At 42.7% G+C, this 23,931-nt stretch overlaps 1 protein-coding gene across 18 annotated transcripts in view; it reads left to right on the forward strand.

Annotated features, from left to right (window-relative positions):
* The window catches only part of TSPAN14 (tetraspanin 14), an 83,214-nt gene that overhangs the window by 53,414 nt on the left and 5,869 nt on the right, over positions 1 to 23,931 (forward strand). For 12 of the 18 annotated variants that reach the window (XM_032786321.2, XM_032786323.2, XM_032786322.2 and 9 more), the window contains 7 exons: positions 4,631 to 4,681; positions 14,953 to 15,099; positions 15,955 to 16,125; positions 19,406 to 19,498; positions 20,288 to 20,413; positions 22,288 to 22,332; positions 22,997 to 23,116. In XM_032786321.2, the coding sequence (XP_032642212.1) occupies positions 4,631 to 4,681; positions 14,953 to 15,099; positions 15,955 to 16,125; positions 19,406 to 19,498; positions 20,288 to 20,413; positions 22,288 to 22,332; positions 22,997 to 23,116 (753 nt within the window). Of the gene's footprint in view, positions 1 to 4,630; positions 4,682 to 10,113; positions 10,147 to 14,952; positions 15,100 to 15,954; positions 16,126 to 19,405; positions 19,499 to 20,287; positions 20,414 to 22,287; positions 22,333 to 22,996; positions 23,117 to 23,931 lie in introns of those variants that run through there. The other 6 variants (XM_075072735.1, XM_075072734.1, XM_075072738.1 and 3 more) reach the window with 2 other exon arrangements.

Consider the following 23,931-nt stretch of genomic DNA (forward strand, 5'->3'; position numbering starts at 1 on the left):
CACCTGAACTGATCACTCTTATTAGTGCTTGTATGGTAACACTCATTGCTTCATGTTCTCTCTCTATATCTCTTCCTACTGTATTTTCCACTGCATGCATCCGAAGAAGTGGGCTGTAGCCTACGAAAGCTTATGCTCAAATAAATGTGTTAGTCTCTAAGGTGCCATAAGTACTCCTGTTTATCCATAGGTTTCTGAGATGCCTCCAGACTTTTGGGTAAATGGTTTCTATTATAGACTTAAAGAAGTGAGAATGAGACCTCATTTACTCTCAAACTATGGAAAGCTTTTGCTGTAGCAGCATATTATTAATCTACAAGGTCAGCAGGTATGCTCTAGGGGAGCAAATTACTGCTTGAGTGGATAAAGACCTGGTTAGCTCAGACACTGGGGGTGGAAAATGTCATCTTTGTTTGGATACTGATATTGGGTGTGAAGACACAGGCTGCCTGTGACTACCAAGTTTTGAGGATGGCGAGAGAGGTCACGAGGTCAGAAGAAGGATCAATTTTTGATTCACAGGAACGAGCTGAGTTAATGGGGATTGTACAATGTTTAAGTCAGTGCAAAATCTGGGTTAGGTGTCTCTCAAACTTTCTGCTTTCTGAAAAGGAAGGAGTTGGAGACCATCCCTACCACCTAATTCGAAGTGGCTTAAAGTTAGGAGCAGGAAGCAAAGAAATGGGTTATCTAATTGAATGGATAGAGGGTTAGGTAATGAGTCTTGACATAGACAAATCATAAAAGAAGGGAATCCTGGAGCACTAGTCTAGTACTACTCTATAAAATTACTAAACGGGAATGAGCTGGGGGAAGTAGTGCATGAAATTCTCTGAAATCTTCATCAGAGCGCAGATAAGCAGTTTAAAAAAAATGGCGCATGGGATAATATCCTTTACATGGGAATATATAGACTGATCCCTTAAGGTGGCAGCATGTGCTCTTTTGATCAACAGTTTTTAAAGAGTTAATTTTTTATCTGTAGGAGTCAAAAATGCAGCGGGCTAAAACCAAGCCCTGAAAAGGCTTGTTTTACGAGGAGACGTTAAAAAGAATGGGGCTTGTCAGCTTAGACAAGAGATGGCTGAGGTGGGCTATGATAGGGGTCTCTAAAATCATGAATGGTATGGAGAAAGTGATAAATGACACTTCTGTATTCCCTTCACATAACACAAGAACCAGGGGTCACCTGATGGAAATTATTAGGCAGAAGATTTAAAACAAACGTGCAGAAGTACTTCGCACAACACAGTCAACTTGCGGAACTTGTTACCAAAGGATGTTGTGAATTCCAAAAGTATAACTGGGTTCAAAAAAGAATTTGATAAGTTTGTGGAGGATAGGTCCATCAATGGCTATTAACTAAGACAGTCAGGGAAACAGCCTCATGCTCTGGGTGTCCCTAAACCTCAGACTGCCAGAAGCTGAGACTGGATGACATGGAATGGCTCCTTCGATAACTGCCCTGTTCTGTTCATTCCCCCTGAGCATTTGGTACCAGCGACTGTCAGAAGACAGGATACTAGGCCAGATGGACCATTAGTCTGACGCAATATGGCCATTCTTACGTTTGTAATGCTGCTTATTAGAAGGTAGTACCCCATGGGAGGCAGTCTTCAGTCGTGTACCTTAGCCTCTGGAAGTTGGGAGATCTGTATTCTGTTCCTGGCTCATCACCAGTATGTGCTGTGGCCTTGGACAAGTCAGATAACCACTTGTTTGTATTACTGTAATTTAGGGTTTCCAGGCATCCAGTTTTCAATCAGGGAGCACCCGGTCAAAAAGGAATCCTGGCAGCTCCAGTCAGCACCATAACTGGGCTGTTAAAAGTTCAGCCAGTGGCGTAGCAGGGCTAAGGCAGGCTCCCTGGCTCCACGTGGCTCCTGGAAGTGGCTGGCACTTTCCTCTGGCTCCTAGGCAAAGGCATGGCCATGGGGGCTCCACATGCTGCCCCTACCTCAAGTAGGGGCAGCATCGCGTGGCAGGAACAGTGGACAATGGGAGGTGCAGGGGTGGCATGTGTGGCTGGGGGCAGTGTGCAGAGCTGCCTGGTTGTGCTTCCGCCTAGGAGCTGGAGAGAAGTGTTATCCACTTCCAGGAGCCACTTGAGGTAAGCGCCTCCTGGAGCCTGCGGCCCCTCCTGTGTCCCAGTTCTGAGACCCCTCTTGCACCCAAATTCCCTCCCAGAACCTGCACTCCCTCTTACACTCTGAACCCCCCAGCCTAGAGTCCCCTCCTGCACCCCAAACCCCTTATCCCCAGCCTCACACCAGAGCCTGCACCCCTAGCTGGAGCCCTCACTCCCCTGCACTCCAACCATCTGCCCCAGCCCGGAGCACACCCACCAACTCCAAACTCCTCATTTCTAGCCCCACTCTGGAGCCTGCACCCCCCAGGCAGAGCCCTCACCCTCTCCTGCACCCCAACCCCTGCCCATCCCAGTGAAATTGAGTGAGTGAGGGTGCGGGAGAACGAGCAACAGAAGAAGGGGGGATAGAGTGAGCAGGGGGCGGGGCCTTGGGGGTATGGCATCAGGATGGGGTGGTGCAGTGGGTAAGGGTGTTCAGTTTTCTGCAATCAGAAAGTTGGCAAGCCTCCTGTAATTCATGGGGTTCTGGTCTATGATTTGAGGCTAGTAATGCACTAGGTGCCATAAGAACCAGAATAAAAAGATCTCTGCCCCACAGAGTTTATAATCTAATATGGATACTTACAGACAGACTGAGGGAATACAAGGAAACAATGAGTCAATATTGGTCAGCATGACAGGCTGCTGGTGTGCTGAGTCCACTGCCTAATTGTACTCAAGTTTTTGTAGGCATGACAGCAACTGATGAATTTGAAGGAGGATAATCAGGTAGGTTTGTGGACATTTATGGGGATCTCCTCCCAAACATGAAGGGAGGAGCATGGGAGGAAAGCATGAAGGTGCTTGTTTGAAAAGACAATAATTGCACAATGGAGGCTACACTTATTGTCCTATCACGTGTGGAATTTGACACTGAATGAAACATGATGGCTTGAGTGACAATAAGCTGCTTATGTTTTTGGTGGGGTAGAGGTGGAAGCTAGTGGAGGGATGCAAAGAGGGAGGTGATGTGGTCAAATCAAAGGGCTATGAGTGACTTTTAACAGCATGGTGAATGGGTATAAGTGGAGCAAGATTGTATTTGTCAAGCCCAGAGAGAAGGATGTTGCAGTAATTGAGATGCAAGATAAGAGCCTGAGTAAGCGTTTTAGCTGCATTGATGGATAGGAACGGTGGCATTTTAGAGAGATTATTTTGGCATAATCTGCAGGGTTTAGATATATGTAGCCCAAGGTCCAATGTGCTTCAACAGCAGCCCTGTGAACTACAAGTTGTGGACCACAACCTGCAGCATGTTGGGAGAACCAGATGTATGCTCTGTTCCCCCAGCAGGAGGTCTCAGCAATGACTGAGCTGAGAGCACATAGCAAGCAAGCAGAGAGGAGGCTGTTGGACGGAACCCAAGGGAGAGCAAGATTTAAAGGAGAGCATTGTCAGCTGTCCTCAAGGAGGATGAAGATGGAATACTGGTTCTGAGCATTGGCTAGGAAGAGGCCATTAGAGATCTAGTTACTCTGCTGCAAAATGGGGATATGATGCTAACCATCTCAAAGTACTCTGAAATTTAAAGACACAAAACACCAGAATTATTATTTTAGGCCCTAATCTTGCAAACATTTATTTACATCCCTGTCTTTATTCAAATGAGTATTCCCCTTGAAATCAATGGGATTATTTATGTGCATAAGTATTTCAATATCTGGGCCTTAAACCCAGTGTACATTATTTTCAAGCACATCTGTTGCTCTCTGCCTTTTATTGTTGCAAACTCTTTGTGTCAGTATTCCAGAATCACAAGTCTGAGAGTCTGAGGATGAGATGGCTCAGACCCATTCATCATTAGAGTACCTAGCACCAGCCACAGCTGATGGTCAGGCCTGATCCTGTGAATTGCTTAGAGCCTCTTCAGAGGTATTTGCAGAGAACTGAGTGGGTTCAGCACATTTCTGGGAGATATGTGCCTTAAGCTTGTCCTGGGGGAAATATGTGGAATGGCAAAGAGGGAACATGCACTGCCACTGCCGAGCCATGTGGCTAGCCAGAGAATCTCATTCTCTAGTTGCACTATAGATCAGGTATCCTTTGCCAGTATTAAATTTGCTTAACATTAATGAAAACTGTAGGTGATGCTTCCTGAATTCAAGACTTTTCCTGTGACCCTCAATCATTGAGAGTCTTTGTCCTATGTTTTTTTTCCCCCTCAGTGTGGATACGATTGACCTCACATGAAGGGAACACACTTATACAGAACTTTAGAGTCCTAACAAGCCCTTCTGTTCCTACAGGAAATGTTAACTTAATTCTCTCCTATCAGATTATTTTAGTGTTATGCTATAACAATTTTTTCTGAGAAGAGGATTGCTGTTCTATGTAAACCTATACACATACAGAGACTCATAAATACATTCTCCAATTTACTTTATTATATGTATTTATGGTGATTATTTCAAAGGAGGGAGAAGGGAGCATATTATTGCACATTAGGAAGTCTTGTTTTCATTCCTGATTAGTGTACTAATCAAATTTTCTTCTTTTCTGTAGCTAGCTGGAGTTGCTTTCCTTGCAGCCGGTCTTTGGGCATGGAGTGAAAAGGTAAGATTATGATGGACTGTTGATGTTGCATTAACCAATTTCTTAAGTGTTTTTTAGTTTCCCATCCTCAAGAAACAATAGGAGTTAAAAACAACGTTTGAGCTAAATTCTTAAGGAAAGAAATAATTTACTGCTTTATAGAAAGTCCTAGTTTTCCCTTCATAGGGATGGTTGTGTCTGTAGTGCCTATGTACAATACGCAGCACAAGTATAATATCCCTCTTATGTTTTGCTAGTTTAAACTTTTCTCCCCCTTCAAAGCCCTGTGGTAGTCACCCCAGCATTACGCCATTATTTTTCCATTTGCCACTTGGAATGTGCTGGACTAAATATGTAGAGGTATACAATTCAATCTACCAAGTGTGATAGCTGGAACCATCCATTATGTTGATAATGGTACGCATTAGTCACATGTTTTTGACCTTTTTTTTTCTTAAAATTTCTTTCTGTTGCTACTAACATTGCTGTGACTTGTTTGTGATTGGAATTAAACAGGGTTTTGAAACTGCCAGTGCCTGGTGTATGTATTGTTGAGTTGCAGCAATTGTTAGTGAAGGTGAGATATTCGTAGGGGGCAAACAGTGAGCCCTAATGTTGCAACTTCTGTTAACAAACTTTATTTTAGACTCTACTGTAGAGATAACACCTATTTGGGTTATCTAGTCCAATTCCCTGCCAGTAAATCATCTTATTGTATACCTACTAGAGTTTTATCTAGTCAAATTTTAAATGAGATGAGATTTCTCCCACTTGATGTGAGAGATTATTCCAAAGGCTAATAGCTGGGAAGCTTTCCTGATATTCAGCCTAAATTTTCCCTATCTTAGGCCTTGTCTACACTATGGGGGTAAGTTGACCTAAGTTAAGTTAAGCAACTGCAGCTACGTGAATAACATAGCTGGAGTCAGTGTAGCTTAGGTCGACTTACTGCAGTGTCTATACCGCACTGGGTCAACAGGAGACACTCTCTCCTGTCGACTTACTTTATATGTCTTGTTCTGGTGGAGTACTTTACACGTCTCATTCCGCAGAGCGATCTGTGGTCGATTTTAGCAGGTCTTCACTAGACCCGCTAAATCAACTCCCAGTGCATCAATTGCCACAGCATCAATCCCCGGTAAGTTTAGACATACCCTTAATTTCTTCCCATTACTTCTTAGGTGTGGTAGATAACCGAGAGATCTATTCCCCATCTCGCTTCATATGCTGTTGAGGAACTGCTAAATAGATTTGAGAACAAGGGCTGGAATTGGCAAAATTAAAACAGTATTGGGAGAAAAAGCACTTTTTGGAATTTCAGCTACAGATTTGACCAGCAACTGAAGTGAATTAGATCTGAGAAGGATGAGGCAAAGAAAGCTTTTCCTTTTAATTGGTTAAAGAAAGACGTGCCAAACATGCACATCGAAGAGCTTTTCTGTCTGTCGTCTTAATCCACCTGTCTTCTCATATACAGTAGGCCAAGGTGACATTACTTAGAATCATGAAATATAGGGCTGGAAGGGACCTCGGGAGACAATTTATAGGCCTGGGGCTCCAGCTGCTGATGTCGTCGCGACGGTGGTAGCCGTGGGCCCTTTAAATTGCAGCTGGAGCCCTGGGGTAACAGTGGTGGCAGCTGGGAGCTGAAGAGCTCTGGCGGTGATTTAAAGGGCCAGTGGCTCTGGCTGCTGCTGGGAGCCCCGGGCCCTTTTAAATTGCTGGGTTTCTTTTGGCCCCCTCATCAATGTCCCTGCCAGTACAGTCATCTGTGTACCGGCTCTTGCCGGTACGCCGGACTGCACTAGCTTACTTTAATCTCTGAATGATAGTCACCTATATCACAACTGCCTCACCTTGTTGGCTTACATTCAGTGTGTGATCTACTATAACTCTTAAATACTTTTCTGCAAGTACTACTGACTAGTCAGTTATTCTCCATTTTTATATTTCTGTATTTGATTTTTTGCCTGCCTATCTACTGGTTTTGTTAAGAAGATTTCATTTCATTGGTGCTGGACGGACATGCTGTCTAAGCAGCTACCTTGCTCAGTATGTGCATGTTAAATACAGACAAATTTGAAATGTTTGCTTCCCTTCTTAGTGATTATAGAAATCTGAGTATTTTCAGGGGTCCAGCAGAAGCAATGTATGTAATGGGGCCTATTCTTCCTTCATTGTTTTGGAACATGGAGAAAGTTTGAGCTAATTGTATTATAACATACTAGGTTTTCTACTGTCAAAAAAATGCAAACCATGAATTTCTTTTGGATTTCTCCCTATTCTGATAGGACTGCAGTATGAAACCTAGTTCAGTGTATGAGACCATGCTACTTCCTGTTACGCATTTCCTAGTCATTCTTTGAACATTGTAAAGATAAACAATTAACAAAACTTTCTTCCCTTTCCTCTGAATTTTATGAGAGATTTTAACATAATTAACACTTTTCTGTTTATAAAACACAAACAGGTCTTGAAGAATCTGCCTTCTCTTCTTAAATTTAATTAAGTTCTTTCTATGCGGTCCACAGTTTAAAAGAGGTGCCTAGTATTGTAATTAGAGAAATGGCTAACGCATAACGCTCTCCATCTGCCGGATGGCTTATATAACACACTGGGTTTGTTTTAAGGGAAACGTTTTTGCTAAATTTATATTCTTACATTGTAAATTGCTAGATTTCTTTAACAGTTGTGTAACTTTTTTGCACATGGTATTCTGCTTTCCCACCGGTTAGTTTTTGCTGTTGAGCCTCCCCAATCTTGACAATGAGCAATAAGATATCTAAAGTCTGTGGCTTAAACATTTGAATGACCCATAAGCTGTTCATGTGGTTAGCTACAGATAAGATAAAACAACCAGTGAGAAAAACTAGTGTCTAAATCCCTTGATGTTACTGATATTCTTCAGCTCTGGTGCAGATGAAGTGTGAATCTGTCCTGTCTACTTGCCTGTGCAGATGGAACTCTGAATGTACAGTAAAGAAACCACTCCATGAGCTATGATGCCACAATAAACTGGGGAGATGAATTTATTTATAAAGCAGAACAGAGTTCACCAACGATGGAGGTGGATGTGGGAAGAGCCAAGGAGAAGTTCTGAACTCTCCCCCAATGCAAACAGTTAATTCTCATCCAAACGTATCTTGCTCCTACATAATTCTGAATTCCAACTGGAGGAAAAAAATGTGAGGAATTAATTTTGCTTGATTCATCAGCAGGGATTTTTATCATCTGGATTCATTCCTAATTTTTCTATCTGAGAGTGAGTGCCAGAGGCCAGCCTGTTCTGCTTTTTTTCCCAAAACAAGCTTTGTTCACAGGAAAACCTCATCCAGGCAGATCCTGCTTGAGCTGATGACTGGCGGGGGCGGGAAATGAAGTGAATAGAACAGTTGTGGAAAGCTTCATTAGTGTGCAAACATGTTGTTACTAACTGATGATTTCCATTGCTCTGTGGTTGTGCAAAAGCGCTGTGTTATGCCAGAGTTTATGTTGGTGCTGCTTCCCCATTTGTGGGTTCTGATGAGTCAGGGCTTAAGAAAGAGTAACCCAAAAGGGCTGGAAATGGTAAATGTAGATTCCAGGCATATCTGTTGCAGAGAATAAAAACATGTCTCCAGTAAAACCGGATGGATAGCTCACTGCTTCATCTAGCCAGAACACTTTTTATATTAGACATTCATAAGCATGAGAGAATCTGTATCTCAGGGTCGGCAGCCTTTCAGAAGTGAGGTGCCGAGTCTTCATTTATTCACTATAATTTAAGGTTTTGCATGCCAATAATACATTTTAATGTTTTAAAAAGGTCTATCTACAAGTCTATAATATGTAACTAAACTATTGTTTTAAATAAAGTAAATAAGGTTTTGAAAATGTTTAAGAAGATTCATTTAAAATTAAATTTAAATGCAGAGCCCCCAGAGAGGTGGCCAGGACCCAGGCAATGTGAGTGCCACTGAAAATGATCTTGTGTGTCACCTTTGGCAGACATGCCATAGGTTGCCTACCCCTGATCTATATATTCTCAGTGACTTTGGAATGAAGAATGCCCAGGCTATGATGATTGATCAGAGTGAAGTATAGTATGCTACTGCTCCTCTCTAGTTCTTGTACTTTTTGACAAATGCTATTAAAAGTGAAGTTCTGTTAGCATGTTACTGCTGTCAACCTAGCAGCTCTAATGAGAGCCCAGTCTGGCAGTTTGTTTTAAATTATAGAGGAAGGTGCAATAACTCTTAAATATCATTGGGGTGCTAGCCATGTCCAAAGAGCAGCAACCCATACCCACAACATTTCACTAAAGCAGTATCCTTGCCTTGTATTTACATGCTTAATAGAGGATAGTATTGAATCTCTAAAATGCCCCTTTTGTGATGTGTATTTTTAGTTATTCCAGCACTGGTGTGTCTGTTAAATAGAAAGACGGCAATATACAATACTTCGACGGAAGTAGGCTGCTTCTGTGAATGATATTTCTCTGTGACCTCTCTTTTTACTATTAGATTTGAGAGACCCACACATCTTCATTTCATGGCATAATTGCCAGCGCTGCTTTGTAAATGGCATTCTATAACCTGTTGATATTTACCCATTTTTTCAGGATAGAGTGAGACCAAGATCTTCCTCAGTTTAGAATGCTTCTTGTATTCATATTGCTGGTAACTTGTTGGAAACCTTCATGCTTTCACAAAGTTGGCAACCAGATGGATATAACCAAAGATCGATCTTGTACTCTCCACTTTTCTTTGTCCTATCACTCTTAATACTAACCTTAGTTTGTCCCATGCTTTATTACTATATTAAAAATTATTACAATTATGCTCTTATTTACTTTCATCCATCTAGAAAGATCATCTTTGTAGTGTACATTTTATAACTGGTTGTACACTTACATTTTGTATATAATGTTTAGTAATTTCTATTGTGGTAGTGTTAAGAACCTCAGTCAGCACGGATCAGGGCTTCATCATACTAGGTCCTATGCAAACACATAACAGGAAGATAGTCTCATAGACCTCATGTTCTAAGATTAGGTAAACTATAGTAAGCACAGAAGAGGTGGATGAACAAGGATATAATAAAGACAGGTGCATATGCATAAGCTAGTCAGAATGGTCAATGAAAGCCAAAACAATGTTGTATTTTGGTATGGGAAGGGAAGTGTTGCTAAATAACCGTTATGTGTTCACATCATCATATGGTCTCAAGGAAATATTAATTTGATATTGTTCCCCTGTAACACTAGCATAAGGTGTTTGTTTGTGTGTGTGTGTGTGTGTGTTTATACATTGCTTTCCCTCAGTTTGCAACAAGATGTCCAAGGAGACACCCAAAGCATGGTAGGAATCAAGATGAATTGAATTCACAAGTACAGCAAAATGTCTTGAGGGGAAAACACCCATGTCTCTCAAGACAAAAACATCCCCCACAGACCTATCATCTGTAACTGGTTCCTTAGCAGCTGTGACATGGTTCAGGGCTTTAAGGTGGGAAAAGGTGGTTCTGAAGCGTGAAAGCTCCCTTGCTGTTTGCCGCCCTCAATATGCTAATTGTTTTGCTGTGGCCCTAGTTCAGGGGTTGGCAACCTTTCAGAAGTGGTGTGCCAAGTCTTCATTTATTCATTCTAATTTAAGGTTTCACGTACCAGTAATACATTTTAACGTTTTTAGAAGGTGTCTTTCTATAAACCTATAATATATAATTAAACTATTGTTATATGTAAAGTAAATTAAGTTTTAAAAATGTTTAAGAAGCTTCATTTAAAATTAAATTAGAATGCAGAGCCCCCTGGACAGGTGGCCAGGACCCAGCAGTGTGAGTGCCACTGAAAATCAGCTCGCAGGCCGCCTTTTGCACGTGTGCCATAGGTTGCCTACCCCTGCCCTAGTTCAAATCCTATGGCTTGAAGCCAGGTGGAAATGCTCTGATGGTTTCAGGCTTTTAGCACCATCTTGTGGTAGTCTGTTTAGTTGAAATCTCCATGAAGACTGATTTTTCTGCAAAGCTAGTGCTCCTTTGTGAGTTCTTCTATCACCTTTCTTACCTCAACTCTGCTTCAACTAATTTGCTGTGCTGGATGAAAAAATGGTGTCTCTGATCAAACACCTATTTATAAACAATTCCCCAGGAAAACCTTCTTGAGGTGTGCAAGCTTCCCCTAGGCCTAGAGGGTCACATCAAAAGGTTTTCATGGGCCTTGTATAACCCACACACCTTCTGTCCGATGTTCTGTCTCATCTAGTGGCACCAAGACCACTTAGAGAGATGAGTCTGCTCTATGCCTTACCTAATAGCCCAGGCTTGCACAACTTGTAAAGCGGTGAGGACCATATTGCTCCAAAGAAAACAGCTGAGGGCCGACCCTCTCCCACCTCCCCAGCATGGCCGAAACACAACCCGCCTCCCCCAGCACCACCCGCCCAGCAGAAGCAAACCCTCATTCCCTGGCGCCGCCCCGCTGAAATAGCTGTGGGCCGAAAAGGAAGGTTTGGGGGGGGGGGGTAGGAATGATACTTTATTAAGAATTTTTCAATTAAAGCAAACAATTGTATGTATGACACACTAGGAAGGCACTGACAATGTGTGGAAGCCTGTAGTGTAGAGGGGGAAAGAAACGGCATACATAGGATGACCAGATCACAGCAGTAAAATAGGACCCATCCCTTCCCTGCTCAGCCCCACCATCACACCGCTCTTCACCCCCTAGTGCCCCTGCTGGTTTGCTGCGTCCCTCCTAGTCAGTACTCCACCCACCACTCACCTCCTTTCACCTCCTCCCTCCCCTGCCAGAAACTCCTATGACCATCCCTAGAACCCCTGCTGGCTCACTGCTCGCCTCTTTGCCCACCTACCGCTTGTCCACTTGCTCATCTCCAACTCCGCTGCTCACCCCCCAGCCCTGCAAGTATAAAGCTTAATTCAAAGACCCAGGGGTCACTATATTACTGCACACAGCTGTCAATCAATGCAGTTGTAGATAAATCTCTGCATTATGCATTTTTGTATAACTTTTATGATTTGGTATTGAACCTTGGTAATACGTTATAGTGGGCACCTGAGGTAGTTAATTAAGGTAAAAGAAAAATGTCTTTTTGCTAGAAGTAGAATAAGATCTTCCCCTCACTTTGTAATCAATTGTCCTGTTGAATGAATCAGGTGTGACTGAGGAAGGCAGGCACCTCCAGATAGCTGCAACCCTTGGAGAGGGGATGGCAGACAGATCAGGCCCAATGCTGCTACAGAGATGCTCAGCCGGATGTAATGGGCCAGTAGTAGCCACTCCATAGTTCAGACTGATCCTAACTTACAACTAAGATCCATTTTTAACTTCCCTGTAATTTCTCCAAAAAATTACCAGATCCCCTGAGCTCTCTTAGGCCAGGTAGGATTTGTCTGGGAGGTTTGGTAACCTTCAGAAAAGGGGCTTTGCTATTAAGGTATTTCACAAATATCCTTCATTCCCTTTCTGAACATTTTCCTAGCTTCCTACCCCCAAAATGGCTTGTCCCCAAATACCAGGTGTCTGGCTGAGTCAGACGGGGGCCTCTGGGTGTTGCTGGGGGATCACAAAGACCTGTGTCATGTTTAAACCTCGATGCCAACTCTGCCCACATATCTACACCAGCGACACCATCACAGGACCTAACCAGATCAGCCACACCGTCACCAGTTCATTCACCTGCACGTCCACCAATGTAATATACGTCGTCATATGCCAGCAATGCCCCTTTGTTATGTACATCAGCCAAACTGGACAGTCTCTACGGAAAAGGATAAATGGACAGAAGTCGAATATTAGGAATGGCAATGTACAAAAACCTGTAGGAGAACACTTCAACCTCCCTGGCCACACTATAGCAGACCTTAAGGTGGCCATCCTGCAGCAAAAAAACTTCAGGACCAGACTTCAAAGAGAAACTGCTGAGCTTCAGTTCATCTGCAAATTTGACACCATCAGCTCAGGATTAAACAAAGACTGTGAATGGCTTGCCAACTACAAAACCAGTTTCTCCTCCCTTGGTTTTCACACCTCAGCTGCTAGAAGAGGGCCTCATCCTCCCTGATTGAACTAACCTCGTTATCTCTAGCCTGCTTCTTGCTTGCATATATATACCTGCCCCTGGAAATTTCCACTACATGCATCTGACGAAGTGGGTATTTACCCACGAAAACTCATGCTCCAAAACGTCTGTTAGTCTATAAGGTCCCACAGGACTCTTTGCTGCGTTTAGAACATTGATTCTGTTAATTATTTAAACTGCCTTTCTTCTGAGCTCCGGCTCTGCAGCAAGGGCTGCTCTGTAGAGGAAGAGGTGGGGCCCTGGATCGGGTGGGATGTGGTTAGGATTCTTGGGGGCAAAGCAGGGGGGATGGTAAAGAACAGGGAAGAATGATATGGCTGTGGGGTTGAATCCCTGAACCGTTCTTTTCTAGACTGTCCTGCCTTTGGGTTTTTAGGGAATCTGTCGAGTATTTGTAAGTGAGATTTGTTGATGTGCTAACTGGGCTCCTCTAAAACTTACAGCTTAACTCTTCAGCTAACTAAGTGGTTCGGATGTATGTGCAGTATGTCATAGTTCTCTTTTTAACGCGGGGATGGACATTTGATTTGATCCTGTCCTCACTTTGCCTTTGCACTGCTGGGGACAGACTCAGCTGCACAGGTTCCCAAAGTGTGGTGGGATTGAGTCTAGAGAGCTGGATGTGTGCACATGGGGCCAACTTCTTCTTCTGACTGTGAGATAGAAAAAAGCTAAATATACATTTAAGGGTCCTCCTAACGTGGCTTTTCCATGGAAGCCATTCCTGCAGTGAGGACAGCCACATGAACCCCTGATCCAAACACAGCAGCCTGTCTGGTCCTGCTATTAGCAGTGATTCCCCTCCAGAGGCTGTCAAGCCTTAATGACCCAATTTTCTTTACCACCCTGGGGCAGTTACTTGAACATTTGGGACCGTCAGGGCATTCTGCCATTTCCCTCTCTCAATTGCCCCCCCCCACTGCCCACCCTGCCTGCTTGCCTCCTCAGCTACCCCTCCCCCATCTCCAGCTCACCTGCGCCCCCACTGCCCCCTCATCCCCCCTTCCCTGCCACTGGCTCACCTGCCTGGCCTCTTACCTTCTGCTCCTGCCACCGCCTCCTGCCACTGGCTCACCATCACTCTCCAGAGTCCAGCCTGACACTGGCCCCTTCACCACCCCGCCCACCAGCCGGCCGGCCAGCCAGCCGTTGGCTTACCTACTCACCCTATGTGGGCCGCACAGTGAGCCCACGTGGGCTGCATGTTGTGCAGGCCTGTAATAGCCAGTTGGCTTTTAGCTCATGTGGTAGAGGCTCATGCACTAAGCTCCAGAGGTCCCTGGTCCGCCGGCGACCGGGGTCTGTCAGTGTTACAAGTGGGACAGAACACCATACCCAGGAGGTGTGTGGGTTACGCTTGCATGTAGCCTTTTGTCTATGCGCCTTTTACTCCTGTTCCAGAATTTCCTCTTAAAACATCAATGTGGCATTAGTGGCTCCTCCATGCTTAGTTGCTGTTTTTTTTTTTTTTAAGTGCCTTTGCATTCCCTTTACTGAAAGTCTATCCTAGCTCTAATTTAGCATAAGATAACAAAATAAAACAGACTTTTTTTTTTTTTTAAAATAAAGATTTCACACATTTGAAACTCTTCTCTCCCTGATAGTTTCAGCAGCCCTGCCTACAGAAGGGTTAAAAACAAACAAACAAACAAAAAAAAACTTTCCACAAATGTAAGCTTGACATAAATGTGCATAGCTGCAGATTTACCATGAATCAGGTCTTTTTTTTTCTCTAGCTTTCTGTGTTTTCAGATGTGAAATGGGAGAGGATTGGGCTCTGCATGTCTTCCTGGGGTAATCTCACTGTCTCATTCCCTCGGGGGCAGAAAAAGGCATCACCCTGCTCTTTCCCTCTGAGCTTCCCATCTCTCTTTTTCCCCCAACTCTATCCCTTCTATTTTTTCTGTTTTGTTGGGCGACCTGTGGGGAGACAGGTTAGGGAGGCCTGGTGTTTGGACGGTTTGATCTTTTGTGGGACGTATCTGTAGGTATAATACACAAATAAGCATGTGGAAGATTGCATATTAAAAATTTTCCAGAGAGTATTTCTGTGTTATGGTGGCTATTTGCAAATACATTGAATTAATAAGCAAGTAATGAATGCAGGAGGAGAAAGAAGTAGAACTTGGGGGGGAAATAAAATACAACTTCTGATCATGAAAAACATGCTCATTTTGTTTACCTATTTTCCCTTGTGATTCTTCTCTTTAGGGTGTATTATCTGATCTCACGAAGGTAACACGTCTCCATGGCTTTGACCCGGTGGTGCTTGTCTTGGTGGTTGGAGGAGTGATGTTCATTCTGGGATTTGCTGGTTGCGTAGGAGCGTTGAGGGAAAATATCTGCCTTCTGAAGTTTGTAAGTAACTTGGTGCTGTGTGGTGGCTCAGGGAAGAGAAGGGATGGTGTCACAGTTAAAGGAGAACTGCTAAGTGAAACCTAATCACATCAGCCACACCATCAGGGGCTTGTTCACCTGCACATCTACCAATGTGATATATGCCATCATGTGCCATCAATGTCCCTCTGCCATGTTCGTTGGCCAAACCGGACAGTCTCTACGTAAAAGAATAAATGGACACAAATCAGACATCAAGAATTATAACATTCAAAAACCAGTCAGAGAACACTTCAATCTCCCTGGTCACTCAATTACAGACCTAAAAGTCGCAATATATTACAACAAAAATACTTCAAAAATGGATTCCAATGAGAGATTGCTGAATTGGAATTAATTTGCAAAATGGACACCATTAAATTAGGCTTGAATAAAGACTGGGAGTGTATGGGTTACACAAAGTAAAACTATTTCCTATGTTTATTTCCCCCCCTTTACTGTTCCTCACACCTTCTTGTCAATTTCTTATGAGTCATCCTAGGCAATTATCACTATCGGAAAGTTTGTTTTTTTTTTTCCCTACTGATGATAGCTCATCTCAATTTATTGGACTCTTCCAGTTGGTATGTATTACAGTGTACTATGACACAGTGTCTATTGTTCACTGCAGACTTTAAGACGACCAAATAAGAAGATAACGCCACCTATTATATTTTGTTTCCCATTGTTTTTAATTTAATTGGCCTTGTGTCTTGATCAGATTTGTACTTTGTGAGCATTTTACTGAAGTCCTTGTATCTACTTTTAATTGAGTTGAGATGTGGTTATATTTGAAATAAGAGTTTATAATCTATGTCCTGTGACTTTATTTTGCAGTTTTGTGGAGCAATCGTACTTATATTTACGTTGGAGCTGGCTGCGGCAGTGCTAGCTTTCTTGTTCCAGGACTGGGTGAGGGACCGGTTCAAGGAATTCTTTGAGAATAACATTAAATCCTACCGAGATGACATCGATCTACAGAACCTCATTGACTCATTGCAGAAAATTGTAAGTCCATCCTTCAACTTGTCACATTTTCTTCCTCTTTTTCACCCTAAGAACAATCTTAGTCTTTGAGGTTTTCCAGGTGTTGGGATAGCATTTCCTCTCAGGAGACTTAAAAAAAAAAAAAAAGAAAAATTACTTATGTTCTGCCTTCTTTGAACTGCCTTGATTTTACTCATGGTGTCAATAGCTGTGTCCCTCCAGCAATGTGAAGATAACTCTCAATACCCTAAAATAATTCTGCAACCAAGCAAACTGCATAGCTCTTGACTTAATCATCACATTGCATTTACATGGACTTCACTGTCCATGTACACAAACACAGTGCAGGACCTTTCTGTTTCAGAAACCTAGATCTCTACCACTTGAGCCAAAGGAGAATATCTCAAGTATAGAAGTATTGGGTCTTATCCTCAATAGGCCAGTCTCAAAGGGTACTTCACTACAGTTTGCCTGAGTGTTCGACGCCTGGGTGATCGATGCCTGGGTGCCTAGGTTAGCCTAGCTCAGGGGTGAGCAGCTATACTACAAAGCCCTACCTGAGTTACTGTGTACTCACCTGCATGTATTACGAGGACTTCTGGGGGACATGTCCCATGGGCTTTTGTGCTTCAGTTAGCTGACCTGCTCTCTGGTTCTTTCAAAATGATATGTTGGAGAACTTCTCTGCCCTTCTGGGTATGTGGGAAGGCATTGCGGGCCTATCAGCACTCAAGTGATTTAGCTTGTGTCCTGCAAAGCTGGCAAGTTACCAGTCTCACTGAAAGCAGAACCTGGGCTCTAACCCTGGGCCAGCTAGCCCAAACTGAAAGCACCACTATACTCAGATGAGAGGTCTGTGTGTATGGCAGGAGGGGAGTTAAGAGCAACACCTGAGCAAGAGCCCAGGTTCACTCTGTGCAGTGAAGGCCTGTCCTAAAGAGTAAGACAATGGGAGTGGTGCTAACGTTCCATCCATTAGAGGACAATGGCATGCATGCACACACCAGGATATTACAAGGCCTACAGTAATAACTGAGTGATGGTTTCTAGATCATTGGCCAACAGCTTCTTACCAGAATGTAAGTGTGCAAGGCAAAGAACACCTCTAACACTACCCAGGTGCTCAGTAAACACTTCATCAGGGACAAACTTTCTAATAGAACTTCAATGACTAACCAATGTGTATGTGATCTCACACAGGTTGTGGTGAAGGGGGTCAACTTCCTCTGTCCAGTGCTTTTCTCCCATGGCACAGAGGATTTTTACACGCAATTTATTTGCATCCTTTACAGCCTAAGAACCAGAAATCAGTCTCATAGCATTGGTACCAGTTTCTGAATCCTTGGCTATGTTGCACTTGCCTTCCACTTGGATGGTTGATGCAAGCAGTGCCAGCAACAGCTTCCCCTGTCCCAATGCTGTGTTTGTCCATTCCTCCAGGTGTTAATCACTAAATGTAGAAGTGGTTAAAGACTAGCGGAAAGACTATCTTTCTGCTAGCTCAGATAGTCATGTAGACCCTTGAAGATGTTCTAATTCTCCGATTTCTACACTGGCGGATGTCATAGGCAATTTGTGCAATGTGGTGCTCTTTTGTAGACCTGATTTAGTTCACCACAGCTCATTCTTACCTGCTCGCAATGAGTTCTCAGCATGAGTAAATGTCTCAGCTCAGCATACTATTTTCATGTTTCCTGGTGTTGCTATTGATCCAGGTTTAATGCAATGAGACAGGCTAATGTGCTGAGCTGATTTACAGGTGAACCCTTATTAAATGCTCTTAATAAAAATAAAAGACTAAATTTCCCCAAAAGAGAGTTCCACAGCTAAATTATCAGGCTAAGAAATGTGGAAATAACAAAGCCAGAAAATCTCTGAATAAGCCTGTCACTCACCCACAGTGAGTAACACAGGCAACAGGGAAACAACTTGATATCCATCACTAAATGTAGCTCTGTGAGAATGAGGAAACCCTTCAAGAAGGTACTGCCATATTTTTTCAGTGCCACGTTGAAATCCGTCTTCTAACTAGGCATGGGCCGACTTTCACTGTCCCTGAGTCACATATTGAAGGCACTGCAAGAGCTTTTTGTATACAGCTCATTGCACTGACTAATGCAGTCATATTATCTTGTGGCTTACCTTTGAGCAGAACTTCTCCTTTATGGCCTTATCTTACTTACACAGACTGATTGGCAGTTTTAGTAGGTGCATGGCTTCTAGCAGTGATTTTTGTGGGGGGCTGGAGATGTGGGGGGGGAGGGAGAAGGGGTGGATGAAAAGGCGGAAATCCACTTACTGTTGTCTTCAAGTTTTTATGTACAGCCTCTGAACCATATTAATATAAGGAAGTAGAAGGAAGGTATTGGCCCAGAATAATTTTTAGCAATTTTTTTCCCCCCTCCATCTAGCCACTACTGCAAACCTTTTTTCCTCCAAAGTTAATGCATTTTTTCTGAATTGCCCAAGCTATTGTGACACGGTCCATTCTAAAACAAACTTATTTTCCGATGTTGTGTGTTGGATGTTGCTGTTCCTGAAGTTATTGTTGATTAGTTTATTCTCTCTAATGGAACACAGTATATTTGGTCCACACTTCCCATAACATTTTAAAATGATAATGGAGACTTTTGAAAATGTCGTTTCATTAAGGCTATTTTCTCTGGATCAGTAAATTAATTTGTTTTGATTTTTTGTCTTGTTAGCTCAAATCATGTATATATCTTTTTGGTGAAAACATTTCAGGACTGTGTTTCTGATTAAGCTTTGTGAATTTTGTGGGTTTTGTATCCAGATTCCTCAGTAAAATGGGGATGGGAAAATCCTACTTTGTAGTAGAAATTTTAAGTGTTTAATTACAGTTTCATAAAACACTGACATTTTGGGAAAGTTCAATCTCTGTAATATTTTTCTGTGTTTGCTTATGGCAAATGCTTGTGTAACTGGTCTGTGGAATGTGGGACAAAGTTGTACCCCATAACCATTCAAAATTTGCCAGCTGTAGTTTTGCTTTGCTTAACCGTATCTCATCCAAAGTATATAAAAACATAAATTGCTTGATTAATACGAGAACGAAGCCCTCTTTATATAAAATGGGTACAGCATGGGTGGACAGTGGAAGTGCATGGTTTCCGTAATGTATCTACCTGAAACCAGTGGGATCAACTCCATAGAAGTGAAGTGATATTTCATTTTCTGGGCCAAGTCTGTCCATAGCCTGCCTTCTGATTCTATCATTCAGAGTGCCAGTTGTGATGACATTTCTTGTCATGTTGATGTCTGTCTGTCTGTCTGTCTCCAGGAACTGGATGTAAGTTACAATTTGAACAGATATCATGGTCTAGGGCAATGGTTTTCAAACTGCGGGTCACAACCCAGTACTGAGTTGCGGAATGTAAGGTACTGGGGCGTGGCAGCTCTGGTCAGTACTGCCGACCGGGCTGTTAAAAGTTCAAAGTCCCATCGGCAGTGCTGCCCAGCTAAGACAGGTTAGTCTCTACCTGTTCTGACACCGCACTGCACCCCAGAAGCAGCCAGCAGGAGGTTCAGATCCTAGGCGGGGAGCCAATGGGGCTGCCCTACTCCGAGCACCAGTTCCCAGCCAATGGGAGCTGGGGCAGTGGGGTCGATGCCTACAGGCGAGAGCCACACAGAGCGGCTTGTGTGCCTCTGTCTAGGAGCTGGGCTTGCAACTGGCCTTTTCCGGGGCACAGCATGGTCTGTAGTGCCAGGACAGGCAGGAAGCCTGCATTAGCACCCCTGCTGTGCCGCTGACTGGGAGCCGCCCAAGATGAGCCTGTGCCCCAACCCCAAGCCCACTTCTGCAGCCCAAATCCCTCATCCCCAGCCCTACTCCAGAGCCTGCACCCCAACCTCTTGTCCCAGCCTGGAGCCCTCTCCCACACTTTGAACCCCTCGTTCCTGGCCCCACCCTGTAGCCTTGAGCTCCTCCCACACTCCAAGCACTTCATCCCCAAGCAACATGGAGCTGGATATACTAGGGACTTCAGAATTCTAATTCTTGCTTGGTCATAGATATACTGTGCCTTAGAAAAGTCACTTTATCTCTCTGCCTCAGTTTCTCGATCTGTTAAACTGAGCTGATGATACTTGTCTATCTCGAACTATTATGAAGATGATTTTCTTTATACAGCACTTCTACGTTTTTCTTCATTTGTTGCAGAACCATTGCTGTGGTGCTCAGGGGCCAGATGACTGGGATCTTAACATTTACTTCAACTGCAGTACTGAAAGCAAAAGTCGTGAGAAGTGTGGGGTCCCCTTTTCCTGCTGTGTACCTGATCCTGCTGTGAGTTGTTTCCTGGTTTTGTATTTCTGTATTATTATTATTGGAGAATTTTGAAGGGATGTGTTTCCTGAATATGCTGTAATGTCTAGAGTTTTAAGAAGAAGGGAAATAAAAATTGGGAGGAAGAGAGTTTATTTTCAGCATATTTTCTCCTTTTCTATGTTTTTGGGAGTGGGAAGAGTAATGAAAAGGCCGAAAGAAAAAGAACAGGAAGAGTAAATGAAGATGATGGAGGGGAGAGGCTCTGAGTCTGAGTCTATAATGTATGCTACTTTTGCTCCTATCTTGCTGAAGAATCTGTCTCACTGTACTTTGCTATTCCAGATTCCTCAGAGATCCAAAGAAACCTTATAGTCTGTTGCTGAAACACACTGGTATTAGAACTAGAGAAACTATTTTTGTATCCCTGAAGCCCATGGATGTTGGGTTTAGATATTGTTTTCTTGAGTTTCTAGTCTCTTGTTTCCAAAGCTGATGGGATCTGGGAGCTCTGTCTGAGCAGTGTGCTCAGCCGCTAGGGTGAAGGGTCTTAAAACTGTCCTATACCCTTGTGATAGATACAATACCATGGACTCATTGGCTCTGTTGATAAAATGAGTAATGGTATTGGCCTCAGTGGGATTTATACACTTCAGTGCTTTGCTGGATTTGGGCCCAAAAGCAGTTGGTCTGGCTTGCTTGCCTGGCAGTAATATGAACCTTGAGTTGGGCATGAGGACCATAGGATCTCAGTGCTTCAGAAGAGATTTGAAGGATGCCCCTCTCTCAAGGTTTGATTTTTATTTATTTATTTATTTATTTTTTTAAATAGCAGTCTGAATTAGTCCCACTCAGTTTGATTTCATCACAAACTGTTGTTTCTGGCATTCGCTACTTTGAAGCTATTTTTAGCATTTAATTCCTATAACTGCAAATTATGGTAAATTAACAACTCTAATTATGAAGCAAAGAGGTTTTCATTTTTATTTTATTTTATTTTGCTTTCCTCTTAACAAAACTGTGGTCTTGAAATGAATCTCAGAATTGCTCACACACACAAGTATCTCTTTATCTATTGAGGCCACAAGTAATTTCAGTAGTCTCTGTGCTCTGTAAGGCTTAGAGTTCAGTACACTTCAACATCAGGTTCTACTTTTAGGGTTTGTTAAAATTTTAGAGTCTGGTTACTTGGTAGACTTTTGAACTAAATGCACTAAAAATAATCCAAGTCAAATAGCTTGTGATATTGTAGGAGTCCAGCTATTAGCTGATCAAAATCACAAACATGCCACCGAAAGGGAGAAGGAGGGGAGCACGACTGGCTTACAAACATCCCCTGCTTTCTCATGTAAATAAATGAGCTGGGTTTTTTGGGTTTTTTTTGTTTTTTAAAATCCCGTCTTCAAAATGTTCAACTGTTGTTGCGTGGACTTCAGCCACACACAACTCCATAAGGTTGGTTGAAGTCAGTTGGCTGAAGTGGCACAAGTCTTTGAAGGTGTAGGTATTTGGTCATTAGCCTTTCAAGAAGTAGGTGTTGGACATGTCTGCAGAATAGTGATACAGCTGAGGGGGCTGTAATTTATTATGTTGGGTAGGCTTTGGTGATGAAAGCTGAGGGGTGGAAGAAACAAGTTTGTAAGGATATGTGGGGCCTATAAAGCAATGAGAGAACATATCCATGTACTTCAGCACGTCTCATGGTCTTATAAAAAGATAAGCTTTTTAATTTTAAAAAAAATGAAATAGTGGAGCATGAACAGAAGATAGAAGACTCTTGATCAAACTACAACCAGCACCAACTGAGGGAACTTTTCTAACAGATAAACATCTTCCTGTGAACTCAAGCTGATAGGATTGTATTAATATTTCTAACTTTTTTTCCCTCCTCCCAGCAAAAGGTTGTGAATACGCAATGTGGATATGACATCAGAGCACAGGTGAGCATCTGCTACCCACAGTGTTGGTGTTTCTAGCTGGTGGTTGTTCAGCTGTGGGATCTAACACACTGATCAATTAGATTGGGTCACTCTCTTTTAAAAAAACTTAAATATTTTGGCCTATCTTTTAAATTTGAGAAACTAAGAGTTATAGTCAATGTTTATTCAGGACCTATAACATAGAGCAGCAAGGCAAAACTATGAGAACAAATAACTGTATGCTGGTCTATACCATCACCTGTATGGAAGCTGCCCCAGGAATTGCCTGTACCCCATCAGAGGGTCTGCCTGTACTAGGGACGGGGGAGAGAGACAGTGGATATATTTCATCGGGGGGAGGTGGTGAGGTGGGGCTGTTATCACTGAAAGAAGAGACTCAAAGTTCAAGTGTATTTTAAATAAGCTTCTATGCTTCTGGTTATTTAGCTGAACTTCTGAAGGGTGTTTCTAATTAATAGACAATTCTGCAGCAAGAAATATGTACTGATTCATGAAGCTCAAGACAATCTGAGTTACAAGTCTCTAGTTCTTGTACTTCTGGATTCCTTTTAAAAATACTAGTTTTGTCAACTACAGACCCATACAAAGAAATGTCACCTGCATAGTTATAGTAAATATAAGGGAAAAGTAACATGCTTTTTCTCCCCCCTCTCTCTCTACACAGAAGAAAAACCAATGGGACAATTTAATTTTCACCAAAGGTTGTATCCCTGCTCTTGAAGCTTGGCTACCCAGAAACATCTACATTGTTGCAGGCGCCTTCATAGCTATCTCATTGCTGCAGGTCAGTGTTTTCATTCTTCTACTGCTACAGTAGAAGCTTCAGCTTCACATCTTCTGCCTGCTATATGGTAGTTGGAGGAAAATAATATTTTAGAAACTTTGAAATCCTTGGGTTTTATGAGAGGAAAAAAATAACGTTGTGTTTTTGCAGGGTGAAAGTGTATGTGGATTTATTTTAATTTCTTAGCTTTGTGAAATGTTAAGTCTCTCTTTAAGGGAAAAAATGCATGGCTTTTAGGTTTTTTTTAAAATCACTAGTAAGGACAAAGCTGCAAAGTGGGGAGATGATGTTGTAACCTCTCATTTCCATAGACCTATGTTCAGGCTTGCCTTTGTCACATGTTAAAGTGGGTTTGCTGGTCTCATTGCATTTTCACGCCCCTTTTTGTCAATATCCTAAAACCACCCCATGGTCTGGTACTACTGAACCTATTTGGTAATCTGTGCTCAGGAGAAGCCCAGGACTAGAACAGTAGGAATGTCTGATCTTTAACTGGCTCATCTTTTGAGATCATAGAAGTCTTCAGTGATTAGGTCTTCTCCTTAAATCAGTAAATTATTTTATATTGTGTGATGTACCCACAATGAAATGTAATCTGAGAAAATTGAACGTCCTCTTAAATTTTCAAAAATGGCCCAACTTTTTGTTAAAAACACAAAAGTTTTACTGTTTTTTTGGGGCGGTGGGGAAGGGAGAACACATGCACATGCACAACCTTTTTCCAAAATTTTCAACCAAAACCAGTTTTCACTGAAACACTGCAAAAGTTTGAATGTGGGGGAAGAGGGTGTTAATTTGAAAAAAGGCCATTTCAT

The sequence above is a fragment of the Chelonoidis abingdonii genome, chromosome 15, assembly GCF_003597395.2.
Source record: "Chelonoidis abingdonii isolate Lonesome George chromosome 15, CheloAbing_2.0, whole genome shotgun sequence".
In the NCBI taxonomy this organism is placed as follows: Eukaryota; Metazoa; Chordata; order Testudines; family Testudinidae; genus Chelonoidis; species Chelonoidis abingdonii.